At 39.5% G+C, this 15,219-nt stretch overlaps 2 protein-coding genes and 1 pseudogene across 6 annotated transcripts in view; 2 read left to right on the top strand and 1 right to left on the bottom strand.

Moving 5' to 3' along the window:
- The window catches only part of LOC144666259 (uncharacterized), a 30,735-nt gene extending 27,223 nt beyond the window's left edge, over positions 1 to 3,512 (top strand). Inside the window, exons 2-3 of one of the 3 annotated variants that reach the window (XM_078527664.1) lie at positions 654 to 771; positions 3,085 to 3,512. In XM_078527664.1, coding sequence (XP_078383790.1) covers positions 654 to 771; positions 3,085 to 3,449 — 483 coding nt within the window. In that variant the 3' untranslated portion in view covers positions 3,450 to 3,512. Of the gene's footprint in view, positions 1 to 653; positions 802 to 3,084 lie in introns of all 3 variants that reach the window. The other 2 variants (XM_078527662.1, XM_078527665.1) reach the window with 2 other exon arrangements.
- A 1,405-nt stretch (positions 3,513 to 4,917) lies between these two features.
- Positions 4,918 to 9,684, top strand: LOC144666250 (uncharacterized; annotated as a pseudogene). Its single transcript, XR_013573146.1, has 6 exons — positions 4,918 to 5,108; positions 5,251 to 5,597; positions 6,412 to 6,564; positions 6,647 to 6,763; positions 7,611 to 7,724; positions 8,855 to 9,684. The product of XR_013573146.1 is annotated as an uncharacterized LOC144666250 (transcript).
- A 1,106-nt stretch (positions 9,685 to 10,790) lies between these two features.
- The window catches only part of LOC144666216 (uncharacterized), a 32,760-nt gene continuing 28,331 nt past the window's right edge, over positions 10,791 to 15,219 (bottom strand). For both annotated transcript variants that reach the window (XM_078527611.1, XM_078527612.1), the window contains exons 25-28: positions 15,048 to 15,161; positions 13,115 to 13,480; positions 12,306 to 12,422; positions 10,791 to 11,781 (exon numbers count right to left, since the gene is read on the bottom strand). In XM_078527611.1, the coding sequence (XP_078383737.1) occupies positions 11,677 to 11,781; positions 12,306 to 12,422; positions 13,115 to 13,480; positions 15,048 to 15,161 (702 nt within the window). In that variant the 3' untranslated portion in view covers positions 10,791 to 11,676. The remainder of the gene's footprint in view (positions 11,782 to 12,305; positions 12,423 to 13,114; positions 13,481 to 15,047; positions 15,162 to 15,219) is intronic.

The following is a 15,219-nucleotide window of genomic DNA, read 5'->3' as shown; positions in this document are numbered from 1 at the left end:
CACTCGGATAATCTTCGGAGATCTTCGGTCTGGAAATTGCTCAAAATGCAACAAGTTGCTCGAGAGGAAAAAAGTTGCTCGAAGGGGAAAAAGTTGCTCGAAACATGAAAAGTTGCCAAAAAGTTGCCGAGCAACTTGTGGAAAGCCCTAGTTTAGTCTATATAACGAATACGTAACATATGTATATGTAATGTTAGAAAATGGCATAAATTGAAACAAATTTATTCCAAAACAATACTAAAATATGCTAACACAGAAAGGTTACTAAAAGGAACTTTGAAAAAGTATCATTAGAATGAGGAACTATATTTAAAAAATTGAAGTTTAGCTAAATCTACATTTTGAATGTTCTTGGTGCAATAGGGCGAGGATTTCCTTTGTTAGTCGATTATAACGTTGCCCCTACATAGTGAATTTTTTCCTTGATCAACACAGTATCAAAATATTCAGCCTCGTCCCCAGGCCAATTTGTGCTGTGCAAGTATTTAAAAAAAGCGGAGGAGGCCTGGAACCAATTCACGACAGCGCGGGAAAGATTGGGAACGAGGCCGAAGAAAACTTTTCTTCACGGAAAATTGAATCGACCGGCAAAATACGTTTTGCGTCTAAGGTTTCCGTTATATTCTTCTGACTTTGATTTCATTTTTATACAGGGATGTCTTATGACCGGATGTCTTAATGATGGTTCTTGTTTGTTTGACAACCAAAACCAAACATTTTCATGCTCGTGTAAGCCGCCGTGGACTGGGGACAGGTGTGAAGTTAAACTGGGTGAGACTTCACTGCGGTCAAACGTCTCAGGTAGTTTTTCTTTCTATTTTCGGGGAGTTTCGTTTATATTAAAGAGCAAGTACCGTAATGATTCGATTTAGCGCCCGGGGCGCTTATTTACTTTTGGCACTTCAAGGAAGGGCGCTTATTCGAGACAGGGCGCTTATTCGGGACATGGCGCTCATTTAATTTTTTGAGTAACAACCAAATGTTCAAAACAAAACTTTAATAAATATTAAAATAACTAGCAATACCAGAGACTGTATGCAGTCAGGAGCCCATTATTATAGGTAATGGGCTCCTGATGCAATAACAAATTGTTGAAAGTTAAGTTACTTTTAAAAAAATTGTTCATTTTAGCAATAAATACATATATATACGGTTTGGTAAATGTTTATGACCTTATCTATTCGACGTCGATGACTTCAGTAGGTGCAGTTATTCACAATAGGGGCGCTAATTAGAATAGGGGCGCTTATAAGAATGGGGGCTTATTGGAATGGGGGCGCTTATTGACAAAAACACATTCGAAGGGGGGCGCTTATTCGAATGAGGACGCTTATTAGAAGGAGGGCGCTAAATCGAATCATTACGGTATGAGCAAGGAGAGGTAACTGACTATTGCTTAGTGTAAATATAATTCCATTCCCTTAAATAATCGAGTATTTCTTCATTTTAAACGTTTCGCAACCGAACCGAGTGCTTTGACAAATGGCGCAGGTCCATATTTACCTGTTTTCAAACACATAGAACTTTTTTTAGTAAACCATCAGAATACCGGTCAAGTGTCGACCTTTGAACAGTCAAAATTAGAACCTTATCTTTGAAGTACTTTTCTTGTTTTTGACATATTTCTATCGTTTGAGCGCGGTCGAGGGTAAGACAAAGATTTATTTCACATGAAAAACTGGTATGATGATAATATTATTGGAGCATGGCATAATATTCAAACGTACTATTCAAGCATGTTAAGGCATGGAGTTTTCTTTCATCAAGACCTCCCAGAGTTCTTTTCCTTATATATAACAGAGTTTTTTTTTTCTGATAACAATTCTGTTGTCGTTTTTAAGGTGGCATTAAGGCTCTAAAAATTTTCAAAAAGGAGAGTCATATGACGTCACAAATCCTCTCACTAACGGAATTAAAACACGTTCGTTAAGAAAAACATTCAAAAAAAATCAAATTTTCGTTTCCTTAATATAGCCGTTGTAGCCTTGAAATTTGTTTTAAAAGTTGATCTTCTGCCACTTGGAAATAACACAGCCTGAAATAGTTACTCCTAAAATGACAATTACCGTTCCTGCACATGTATTCCCTGACGGCAGAAGATCGTGCGGAATTTGGAAGTAACACCTCTCTTCGAACAACAACAGAATAATTTCATTTGAAATGCGAGGTTTACAAAGCGATTAGAACTTGGAAAGCAAATGTATCTGACTTTGCGACCAAAATTCTTCAAACCGTATGAACGAAATACGCTGAAACTCGGCACAAACCTTTGCAATATCCTCTTCTAGCTGCAGCTTTAAAAAAATGCAAAACAAATCGACAAATTTTTCGCAATTTGAAATAACGTCATTTGTTTGATAATTTCAAAAATTCGGCTGAAAACCATCCATCTTTATTGACTGCTAACATTTGATGTATATACAGGATCTTTCTAACTTTTACACACAATATTAAGGTGACATCAGCCTCAAAACTGGCTGGTACTGGGTTATTATAAGTATCACATTTATGCGACGGTCAAGTCAGAGGAATAACACAACAGTTTTTAAAGGCAAAATAAAGATGTCGCTCGTTCAGGAAATCTACGCAGTGGATTTTCCTGTAAGTTAATGTGAGTAAACTTCAACTGTTTGGCAGCGTTTTGGGGTAATTACAGAAAAATTCACCGTGGCATTTTAAAAATAATCGCATTTTATTAAAAACAAAGGCTTTCGAAAATCGCTCATAACTTAAACAAATCGCGTTTGTTCGCCAGAAAATTTAGCATTTTATATAATTTAAGCATTATTCTTTCAGATTCTCAAAAATCTAAGCAATCGCTTCACGTTTTCCCGTATTAAAACGCGCTTAAAAAACGGGAACTGTCAGCCTCATAAATACCCGCGAGTCACCTTAAATCAGTAATCGAGAACCGATAATGCAAAACTGTTTGCAACTCTAGAATTTCGGTTGAGCGAGCACTCGGGAAAGTTAAAGTTTACTCGGGCAAATTAAAAATACTATCGGCCATATTAATTTTATGAGTGACGAATTTCTTCAATTTGTCGCGTATCATCTCTTTAATTTCCTACTCTTTATGCATAGGACCAGAATGCAGTTCGTATTTAATTGACTCACAGGAAGACCGCAGTGTATCATTTCCAAAAGCAATCAGAAAATGTGACGACGCACTGGTTCCAGGCTGGTACCGCTTCAACAGCACTGCAGGCTTAACAATACCCACTTACTGTGTTCCATCAAACATGTGCAACGCGGATGGAACGGGATGGCTTAATGGTACTCACCCAACCCTCCTGGAGGGCGTCGTAAACCGGACTGTGTGTTTTAACTGGGCTGGGAATTGTTGTAACTGGCGTGTGACAATCAGTGTCAGGAACTGTGGATTGTTCTATGTGTACAGGCTTGTTAGAACACCGCTTTGTTATCTCCGTTACTGTGTGACCAACTGAAAGTGTCGAATTCTAAAACATTACAAAATACAGCCATAAGTTGCGGCTGTTCGAAGTAATTTAATTAAAGGCTCTTTTAAATACCTAAATGACAGGTTTCCCAGCCCTTTCATATACCTAAACTTGTGAAATCCGTACCGTTTAAAATATACTTGAAGCCAAGAGAAAATATTATTTACTCTTGTTGAAGCATGTAAAAGGTACCCCTTTCGGGTGGAGCCTCTCCGTATATGCCATTATAGGGAGTACCCAACCATGTGTATTTGGCTGAAGATGGCTAGGATGGAAATGGATTGCAAATTAAATAATTGAGGCCAAGCTGTTCAAGTTGTTTCCGCGCGTCTTCAAAAAATAAATATTTTTAGCCAATGTTCTATTTCTATATCTTCCTTTAGATGTTTAAAGATAATGTTTTTATGAGTTAAGTTGCCTTCTACTAATTTCATGATAGTTTGGACCAAAAATCTGCGAAATCCCCGTGACGTTGCTCCGCTAAGCCTTTTGACGGTTATGGGTAAAACTAAATAAAAAAGCAAGACAAAAAAAAACCTTTTGTCCAGTGGTTTACAGTAAACGCCATTGGCATCTTATTGTTGTACTTCTGGAACAATAAAACTGATTTAATTTCCAAGGAAAGCGAAATAAATTCTATTCATCGTAGTCTTCCCGGAGTCTTCCAGGTGTATTTGCCACTTTCCATTTCACTTATCAATTTGGCGGCAGAGCTACCTGACATTGAAATGTTTATTTTATATAATTGAACTTCGCTGATAAACCGATCTTTTTACGCACGATTGTAATCTCGTACTGATTACGTTACGGTAAAAATTTCTGTTTTCCCTCAAAGTGATTCGAATTCGCTTTCCAAGAAAAAAAAAAGAAAACGTATAAAATACGGTCCTTTTGTTTTTGTACGTTTAGATAATTTTCATGCTATTTTAATTTTTGTCATCCCTCTTTTAAAATACTGAATTATTTATATCGCAATAAAGAAATGGAATATTACTTCTACGGTAGAATGGTAAACACCATTTTGCCATGGTTATTTGGGAGAATAAATTACTCGGCGGCTTGTTATATGATCGGCGCATTTACTGATTAAATTATTTTAGAAAGTTACAAAAGGAAGTTTGAAACTGAATTACGATTAAAAAAAATATCTCTGTCATTACAAAGTATATTTTTAACGTAAGAATCTGTCAGATTTCCGGTCATTTCTTTCACTGGCGAACATTTGTCCGAACGCTTTCATAAGTGAGAAAAAAGTTGAATTGTGGAACGTTAATTAAAGCAATCCTTTTTGGAGTCACGAATGATTCCATCATATTGTTGATCAGTTTGTAATCACCTAGGTTAAAATTAGCCCTCTGGCTGAATTTACCAATCACATTTGCTGTTACGCGGCTTTGGGTTGAAATTAGTTAGTACGCGTCCCCTTTGGCGGCAAACTGCGTAGAAACCCGGATGAAATCGGTAATGGATAATGAACAGCAGCTGAACTCTTTATAGTATTTTCCCTTGGCAAAGCGGACGATGGGGAAAAATAAAGCGCTTCATTTCCTCGCACTGCTATGGTTATACGCTGCACAGTGATATTAGCTAAACGCCTATTGAATTGACCCAGGATAAAAACGGGATAAAAAGAAGAAAATGAAAATTGTAAGTGACAATTGATCAATTTACAGTTGGGCGATTGCAATAATCGCTTAACATGTTCAACAACCGTTGCGATTGTTTTTCAACTGAGAAATTTGTGTCGCATCTGAGTATTCTAATATCTTCGTCCTTATTTTTTGTAGAGTTGCCGTCCAAAGTTCATAGAAATCACTTGTTATTTCCTCTTTCCGTATATATACTCTCTCTCATAATACTACACAACCTACAAAATGTCTCAAGCAACAGCCCCCTCAACGGCAACTGTGTAACATCCATCAAAGGGACCGCTCTTGCTAAACACAGTTACACATCATTTGTGATACACGACATGTTTGCATGTTATTACCGGTGCAAGGAAGACAGGCTCTGTCAGAGTTTAAACTTTTACGAAAAGACTAACCTTTGTGAGTTGAACAACAGAACTCGTACTATGGCGTCTTTTGAATTTTCTGTCCCATGCAGGTGCTATCTACTTGGATAACCCTTTCAGAGGTAAGTTGTTAATTCTCTAAATTTCTTGTTGCCTTTGTTTTTAAAAATTTCATTTATACCTCATAGTTAGTTAATTTCGTGGGAACTTAAGTTTGCGGAAATGGAAGAAGCAAATTTCGTGAGACTTAGATTTTAGTTTTGCCAGATAAAAGGGTTTTATAGCAGAGAATTAAACTTCGAGCCATTTATTTTCGTGGGACCTTTTATTCGCCGCTCTTTTACTTCGCCATTTTTTGTAACTGCGAAAATAAAGTCCCGTGAAAACAGGTAACAATAAGAAAATTAAAAAGCAAATAAAAATCTATTTTCGTGGCCGAAGATTTGGCATTTATTGTGTGCTTATTTTAAACCTCTCGTCAGTGTCTTTCAAGTTGCTTTCTTTTGCGGAAGTCGGTAATAAGATAGCAGGCTCATTAATTCTCAAAAGCTTGACTTCAATAGACAAACAAAATAAACGTCTCAAGTACTGATCTATTTTTACATAAAACTTCTATCCTTAAAGAGTTTCCGTTTACGCTTTTAAGCTACTGCCGAGTGCTCTTGGAAATGTCATTCTTCTCAGAATCGATTTGACAAGGAGACATCACGCTGCAAAGAAAGGAAGAGAAATTGGGTATCCCGCAATGCCTCGCTTCCAACTAGATAATCAACTCGATGTTATCACGTGATCACTCATTTGCTATGAAGCTGATAGAACGCTGATCTGCCCCCCCCCCCCCCCCCCCCACCAGTCAAAAGATTGCGAAAAGAAGCTGCAGTTATTCTTCCTCTCCTCTCAGTCTAACACTCATGCGTTTATTTTTTGTTATAAAAGCTACCCTTGGTTCCTTTTCCAAGCTTCCAGCTGCTTCATGCCAAGAAATCAAGGACAGTTGCGGAGGAGTGGTACCTAGTGGTCGGTATTGGCTAGATTTGGGAGGGTCTGGGAACCAGCCTGTCACCGCTTTCTGTGACATGGAGAGAGGTGGTAAGTGCTGGCTAGCGGTTTTACAATTCCAGAACAATTTGCCCATATTTTATCATGATTATTACGGTTTTTTTCTGAACAGTTACCGTGGAATGTCCTAGCAATCCGTGCCAAAATGGCGGGACATGTGAATATCAGGGGGAGGGTCAGTATACATGCCGGTGCTCACAGGGGTACAGTGGGGACCACTGTGAAAATGGTAAGATGCTAAAATTTTAATGCTTAGATAAATGGCTTGCCTGATTTAGTCACAAGATGGATGGTGGCTTCATATGACATAATCATTTTTTTTTAAAAAAAAACTCAACTGTTAGTCCCGCAAAGCTGTCCTTTTCACATATTCTAGACATAACAATAGGTGTTATGCACACTTTGGTATCGGTCGGCTTCTTCGTTTTTAAATTAGCCATGTTCAAAATGAGCGGGGGACTGGGTAGGAATATTCAATATCGATTGGATTGAAAAATTGGGCCTGGCATCTGAAAGAGCATCTAAAAATTAGTTTATTTACAGAATTTGATTAATATTGGTTTAAACGCATAGGTATGGTTCACTTTTAGAAATTAATAAAATAAGAGAGCTCAGTATAGCTGTCCCTCCAATCCAGCAATCCATACTAAGCTGTCTTATTTCAACGATTTTTTAAAGAGTATCATGCCTTTTCGTTTAAACCAATAACTCTCAAATTTGGTTGTGTTACTAATTTTTGGATGCTCTTTCAGATGAGAGGCCCAATTTTTCAATCCAATCGATATTGAATATTCGTACCCAGTCCCCTGCTCGTTTTGAACATGGCTAATTGATTTCATTTGTCTCTGATTAGCGTATTTGCAAATTGTCAGAAAAACGGATATTTTATGTCATTTTTCATTAGCCTGAATTTGAGACGTCTTCCTCTGGTCGCTCACTACCGAGAAGATAGTAAGCGACTGGAGGAAGACGTCTGAAATCCAGGCTGTCATTTTTCATAACGTTTAACATAATAATCATTGCATAGCGAGAGCCAAAACATAAGATTGTAATTTTTTTTTTTGCAATTAATTCAGACGCGTGTTTCAGCAGCCCATGTTTGCACGGAGGAACATGTAATGTCACGGTGAATGGGTTTACGTGCACGTGCCCACCGTTCTTAACCGGCGTCCACTGCGAGCTTGGTGCAGGTAAGTTCGACTATCATATTACAAGTCAGATAAACGCTCTATCAAGCCCCTTTTAATTAATTTATTTACATTGTAGTCACTAGCTGTCCTCTCGCTGAGCCTCAGCTTTCTCCCCCCCCTCTTGTGATATCTCGCAGTCACTTCCCCCCGCGGGTCGTGTTCTCCTCTCCCTACCATTCATCGCCATTCTCGGACCACAGGGGGACTTTCCACATTGTGGCACCAGCCACAGCAGGTGAATCGTTGTCACCACGTGCATCTCTCCCACCGTCTTCCTATACACTCACTTCACCATCCATAATAAAATCTCCCCCTCTGTCTATTAACTCCTTTGACAAATAACTATGTTTTAAAGGGTTTAGAGTTAAATGTATCATCTCGCCCACGTTTCTTTATGCTTACCCTTTTGTAGAGTCCTGTATTTCAATCTCCCACACCTATTTTTCTGTTTACGATTTGTTTATAAACCCGCCACCACCTCCTCTCACAAGAGGTCGTAAAAAATGGGGAATAGGCTTCTGGGCTTAGCGGTGTGTCGAAATTTTAATTACCGTTGTAATTATTGCAAAAAGTGGAAGTGAACCACAGTAACTCGAACTTTGAAGGTAAACGAAAAGCAGTTGGAGTTAGTGGGGTTTCGAGTTATTGGGGTAGATAGAATATTTAATTTGCCAAGTTAACAACTGATAGTTAACTGATTTTCGGGCACTTCAGTATAAAGTACAGTTCAAATTAAACTTTTTTTTGTCAGAAACTCTAACACGATCATACATTCTTTTGATAAGAGTGGAAAATGGCTGTTAAATACGTGGTCTGTTCGTTGCTCTAATAAATGGGCAACCATGGCGAGCTTCAAGAACCGGAATTCGAGTTATCGGGGTAAATTTGACCCAAATTTTGATCAAGGGAAACGAAATTTGATTCGAGTTAGCGGGGTTTTCGAGTTCGAGTTAACCGAGTAAAAATGACTGAAAAGCGGGGTCAAATCCAAGGGAGATGGAAGTAAGTTCGAGTTAGCGGGGTTCTAACATCATAGCAAGACTGAACGAGCGGAATCCTAATAATTTGTCCTGCATCATCCTAAATGTATAAACCAGCTGCTAAGATAACATTATTTGTTTACACCTCAGGAGAGGGATGTGAGAATTACATAACCAACATGGAATTAGATCGAAGTGTACACCACAGAAGTTTGTCTGGATTGCAAAAATGCGACGACGCATTGGTAGAGGGATGGTACCGCTTTAACAGTACCGCGGGCACAAGAATGCCCGATTACTGCGTGAATTCGTACATGTGTAATACGCATGCATCGGGTTGGCTAAATGGGACCCACCCCACCCCACAAGAGGGCGCAGTTAACCGCACTGTGTGTTTTCACTGGAGCAGTAACTGCTGTCTGTGGAGTCTAGCAATAATGGTCAGGAACTGTGGGTCATTTGTCACGTACAAACTTGTCACCTCACCTTATTGTAGCCTCAGATATTGCGTGACAGATGGGTCCTCGTGACTCTGCCTAAAATGAATGTATGAAGAAAGTAGCCTTTTCAACCCATTAGCACCGGTTCGGGTCAAAATCAAGAGCAAAAGACCTTTCCAAGGATGCCCAGATAAGAGTGATTGGGGCAATGAAATACCCCCAAAAAATGCTTAGAAATTTGAACGAAAAACTCGGAGGAAAATTTGCTTCAACCACCCTTGGCTCCTCAATGGCAAGAAATTCCTGTTTGGATCATGCTTTCTCGGGATTTCTTGAACTGAAAGAAAGCCCAGTAGAAGGCCAACAACTGCAGCAAAAAGGGAAGAAAAGGAGAAAAAGGAAAAGCGAAAAAATAATCGAAAAACGAAAAGCCTAAAGTGGTAGGGCACTTTCTGACTTTTGCGCAAACCCGAGCAGAAATGTCATAGAATGTGATGCTAGTGGAAAGAAACGCATGCCTTCGTGTTCCAATAGTCCATTTTACAGTTGGCTGCCGGACCTGGCCGTGGTGTGAGGCTGGAGGTGCCGCATTGTCACCTCTCTGCTTATTATGTTCAACTAATAGCATCACAACATATCACACAAGCAGTGAGGTCTGTATCACAGTCACCTCCCCCTCCCGCCGGTCACTGAGCGAACGTGGCTATGCCGTTTCCGGTAGTTTGGAGCACGTTTAGCTCATATCTGACCAAAAAATGTCAAAAGTGTCCAAAAAATGGGCTTTTTCAAAGTAAATCCCGGAGCCAATGAGTTAAGAGGAGTTATACAGTCGTCTAAACGAAATGCAAAATGGAAGCGATGTAAGATATCTCATTTATTATATAAACAGCCAGGATCCCCGGACAGTGGTCCGTCCCCGGCCGTGTGTTCGCTCCGGCTCTCGTTCTCGGCCTGTTCGACGCGGCCTCCTCTCGGAGTCGCATCTGGATCTCACATCGTATAGTGTCTGCGGGCTCTCGTTCTCCTCCGGTGCCTTCCTCTATATAAACTGCGGGTAAAAGAGTAAGTACATGAAACATTTTCGCAGTAACTGCGATTTTCATGCATTGATCTTTCACCATGGCCACAGTTCAAGTGTATGAGTTTTCATATATTCATTTTCATATTTTTATCTTGCTCAGTATCGCAAACTCGTTCAAGACTGATTTTCTTAGGCTTTCTTTTCGCAACTGCATAAATTGCGTACATGACTGAGATGATATTTTATGAGTTAAATTAATTATAAATGTTGACTATTGGACAAGTTATTATGAAATTAAGGAACAACGCATGTTTTATTGGCTACCTTATTGGTTCGCATGTGCGCCATTTCTTGATCTCTGTTGCAGTAATCAGTGACCAAGGCTAGAAATTTGATCTTTTGTGCGTCACGCATTTATGATGAGGCATTATTTGAGCGACACCAATAACGTGTCGGTTTAGATTATAAACATGTTCAACTCGTTAGTTCTACAAAAATGAAGGCTGATTTTTGCTTAGGGTTTCGCTTGCATCATTTAAAACACCGACAACATTTCAAATATACAATTAAAAACTCTTTTTCTTTGTCCTTTGCATAGGAGTTTCAAGAAATAGTCCAGAAAGGGTTGTTTTAAGAATATATTTATTTTGTAAGTTCGAGACACGATGAAGCCTTTAAAAATACATTGCAAGTGAAATAAATAATACCAATTGTTCAATAATAATCTAACAGTACATTAGTGCACAATATTCATATTCAGAAAAATAGCTTATCAGGGTAGAAAAAAGAAAGAAAGGGCCAATAATAAATGAGGTTCCATTTGAGTGCCCGGCATAAAAGGTAACTAAGTTTAAATTACACCAAAGGACTGAGTGTCTTGAAATATCACATTAATTCAACTTATAAATACTATCCAAACAAGGATACACTAAGACTGCATTGTGTCTTATATTCAATAAATAAAGCTTACTATAACAAGTCTACTGTCATATTCACAGTTTCAAGTAATTGATATGACAGCACAACCTGAAATATTTCAACTTGCTACATTATCAGTAGGAGATTTATATCGGGAAAGATTAAAATTAATTTCCCTTTGAAGTTCAAGTTCTAATCAAGGTCCGTCTCGCTAAAGAGATAGTTCAAGACTTTTCATAACTGAAGCCATTTTTAAGACATACTGTAACTGACCGGAAAAATAACTTTTGTCTGTATTTGGATCAGCAATTCTCCACCAACTACTATTTCTAACGACTTTCAGTTTCAACAACATATCAAAAGGGAACAATAGTTCAAACTCCATCCTCAAAATTGTCAATTTTCATGACCGATGTTTGCCTTTTGGCTATAACCTGCAAACATACTCTTCTCTCAAAAACTCTTCGCGTTCTAATACCGTGTCTGAGCACATGAAGTGTTGCCGACTTTGCCGATCCACGTCAGGAAACCTTTCTTCCTCCTCTCTGGAAGAAGCTTGCATTCAGAGTGTTGAAACATTTCTCTTGTATCCCTTACGTCACCGTCTGGACCTCTTTTACTAAATGAAGTCTTGCCAGGCCTGCAGCACCACCTGAAGCAAGCCACGTGAAGGACTGTTTATTGGGGTTGAAACGCACCTGAGGAAAACAGTAATTGAGTTAACCTCACTTTCCTAATGCAAAACTTAAAAGAAAGCAGTTACACAGCTGAGCAAAACACAACAGTCTCAAACAGTCACTTTCACCTGACTCAAAATTTCAGTTTGTTCATCTATCTCCCTCCCTCTTCCTCCCCCCCCCCCCCCCGCACCCCCCCCCCCCCCCCCCCCCCCCTCTCGCATTCCTTCTTCCCTGCCTTCCGGCCTACATACCTAACTACCTACCTACCCCCTCCCTTTCTCTCTCCCTTCCCTCCCTCTCTCCTCTCCTTCCCGCCTCCTTCCTCCTTCTTCCCCTTCCCCCTCCCCCCCTCCTCTCCCCCCGTCTCGTCGCTCCCCCTCCCCCTCCTCTCCTCCCTGTCTCTCTCCTCTCTCTCCTCTTGCTCCTCCTCGGTTCTCGTGTGTCTCCTCCCCACCCTCCCCCTCCCTTTTCCCCTCTGGATTGCGTTACCGAACGGCTGTCACGGCTCTCGGCTGTCACGTAATGACGATTAATCTCCCTACCTTGTGTATCGCCTGGGGGTTTATGAAGTTGTCATAAGGGATAGACTGCATGGTGCTGGGGCTCATGAGACGTTTCAAATCTGGATCTGATTTACTGATACTGTTTTGGAACTCCAGCTGCAAAAGGTAAAAAAAGGAAATGTTTCTTACTGACTCAGTTTAATTACGAAAAGTGAACAGTAGCGCTATTTCATAAGGAATCCTTGCAGAGTACTGTGGATAATTAGGAGAAATCGACAAGATAAATACCCTGAAAGATTTTAATTAAATGAAACCCTAATCTCCTTTGCAGCCGTTATTTGGGATGGGGAACGTTGCGTGACATTTCAAATCCAAATAACGGCTGCAAAGGAGACTAACGCAATCCAACGTTCCTCAGATTTGTTAGCTGCATAGTGCTCATAACAAATTGCTTAAGGTAAAATAACTACACGCCTCTCCGACTCGCTCACGTTCTTTTGTTGTGTTTGTTTCGTCATTTTTTTGTTGTAAACAAATGTATCGGTTCACCGGAAGCACTCATACTTTGGTTTTCTCGCCAACGTCCTGACCTTTTCGCACACGATCAGATCCCAGATTGTCACAACATGTCTGTTTAGTTTTATTCAATTATTTATTTTTTTCTGTTTGAATTTTTTTTTACAATGCGTAGCGACGTTAGCTGTCGGTTGTTGCTAGGAGAAACAAAGTGGAAGGTCATGAAATCGGCCATTCCCTGGAATGCAAGCTCCACGAAGAGTTGTTTGTAAAACTAGTACAATGAAAGTTTTCGTTGAAATCTCTGTGAAACGTGCTGGTTAATAACTTACTAAGTTAACATCGTGAAAGACAAGTCTTTTTTTCTGAAACACTTCTGCAGTGCTCCGTGGCGGTGTAGCATTTTCCCTTTCCTTGTCAGCACACGTTTCCGCCCCGCTGGAAGTAGATAAATCTGTTTCCTTGGAAGTAGACGAATCTCTCTCCTTGGAAGTACATGCATTTGTCTCCTTGTTAGCGCACGATTCCATTTCTTCTGAAGTACACGGATTAATGTCCTTCTCAATACATGCATCTATTTGACTTTTCTCTTTTAAGTCAGAGTTGTTCATATCCATGGTTTTGGCTGCCTTTTTTGACTCTTGTTCCTTTGAAGATGCCAACTTGTCAAGGTCTTCCAAATACACCCTGTAAACACCCTGTAGAGACAAATAACATCCTTTGCTACCTTTAGGTTTGCCACTTGGCATAATTTATAACTTATTTCCGACACCTTAATTACACACACTCCGCCATTTAGACTTGCCACAAGTCGACTCTTTTGAGCGACGAAGTCGCGTTGAATTTGATGACGCCATTCAGAAAGATGTCAAAATTTTGAAATCTTTCTGAATGGCGTCATCAAATCCAAAATGGAGGAGTGCGGGTAATTTAAAGCCCAAAATCGCGGGTATTTGCAGTCAGTGTTTGCCTGAACGATGAGAAATAGTTATAACTTGTTTGTGCAATATATCCTTCTTAGACCATTTTCCCGTCACTTTATTAGCAACGTGTTTCAACAGTAAAAAATTCCTTCAATACAGCCGACATGAATACAACGGAGATGTAACAGCTCCAGACGTTTCTGATAAGCGCATCAGTGCCTGCCATTAAAACAGTATTGGCAGCATGGCCGAGTGAGGGAGGTCGAGGGTTTAGCTTGTGGTGTTCATATCTATCAACTTTATTGGTCTTAAAATTTTACAAATAAAAGAAAAAGAAAAGGACCAAAAAGGAATTGCGCGAACGGGAAAATAGTAACCCATGCGGGGCGCAACCCTAAAAACTAAAAAGAATGGCGATAAAAATCTTAAATTAAAAAAATATAAATATAAATGTATATACAATAAATCTAATTAATTACTATAGTTAAAAATTATAGTTATAAAATCTAGTTAATTACTTATAGCTAAAGTTATAAAACAAGATGCAGATAATATTAATTACAAAAATTAAGAGCGGTGGCAAGGGCAGTTACGGAAGAGGAACCAGGTGCAGGGCATGTCAATATCATAGGTAGTATCCAGTAGAGTAAAATAAGTGGCGCGCAGAAAATATTTGAATAAACTTGGGCTAGAAAATTTGTCGTGAGGGGCGAGGTTACAGATAGTGTTCCAAGGTTTTACAATTCTATTGAAAAAAGAAGCTTGAAAAGTTGCGGTTTTACAGTAAGCAGGTTTAAGTACGAGGGTGGGGTTCTTAGAGCGGGACCGGCCATGCGTGACAAAAGGCACATATTTAGGTCAGTGTATCCAGAAATACAGATAATACAGTTACACTTGGTGGCCCAAGTGTAACTCCCCGGCTACGTTTTTAAATAGCCAACAGGTTTGCCTCCTGCCAGTTGGGATTTTCAACCGTACTATGTTCATTTAAAATCTGTTTTAGTGTCTGTTCCCAGCAGGCTTCAGCATGGATTTACAGTGGGAGTCCAAAATTTTTATAAGGCCTGACTATGTCCCCATAGGAGGGCCTGAGGACCATTCAAGGTGTTTTTCTGCAGTTATGAGTGCAAAGGTATCTAAAGATGTCAAAATTTGCTAAAAAAAAACCTCAGTATACAGTTGTTCATTTTAATTTTCTCTGAAAAGTGGCCGTCCATAGGACTCCTGGACTCCCACCTGGCTAAAAGCCTGGTTCCCAGTGGCCTTGAAAACCCCCACTGGGAAAGTTGTCAATTAAGTACATAATTATACAGTATTTTATCAATTTTTTTTTTGCACTTACAAATTTGGGCAAGGCCTTCTTCTTTTTCGGCCTCAGTTGAACTTGGACTCCCATCACTTCACCGCTGGCATCTGCACTGACTAAGAGACTTGTCCAGTCTGATACGCACAAGGTCTGTAGGAGAAAGCAGTGATTGAAATTTTTGTACAAACATAAACGTTAAAGTGTATAT

This window comes from Oculina patagonica, chromosome 9 (assembly GCF_052425735.1).
Source record: "Oculina patagonica isolate OP01 chromosome 9, crgOcupat, whole genome shotgun sequence".
Lineage (NCBI taxonomy): Eukaryota > Metazoa > Cnidaria > Anthozoa > Scleractinia > Oculinidae > Oculina > Oculina patagonica.
The sequence above is the reverse complement of the archived record's forward strand: the minus strand, read 5'-3'. Positions and strand labels throughout refer to the sequence as shown.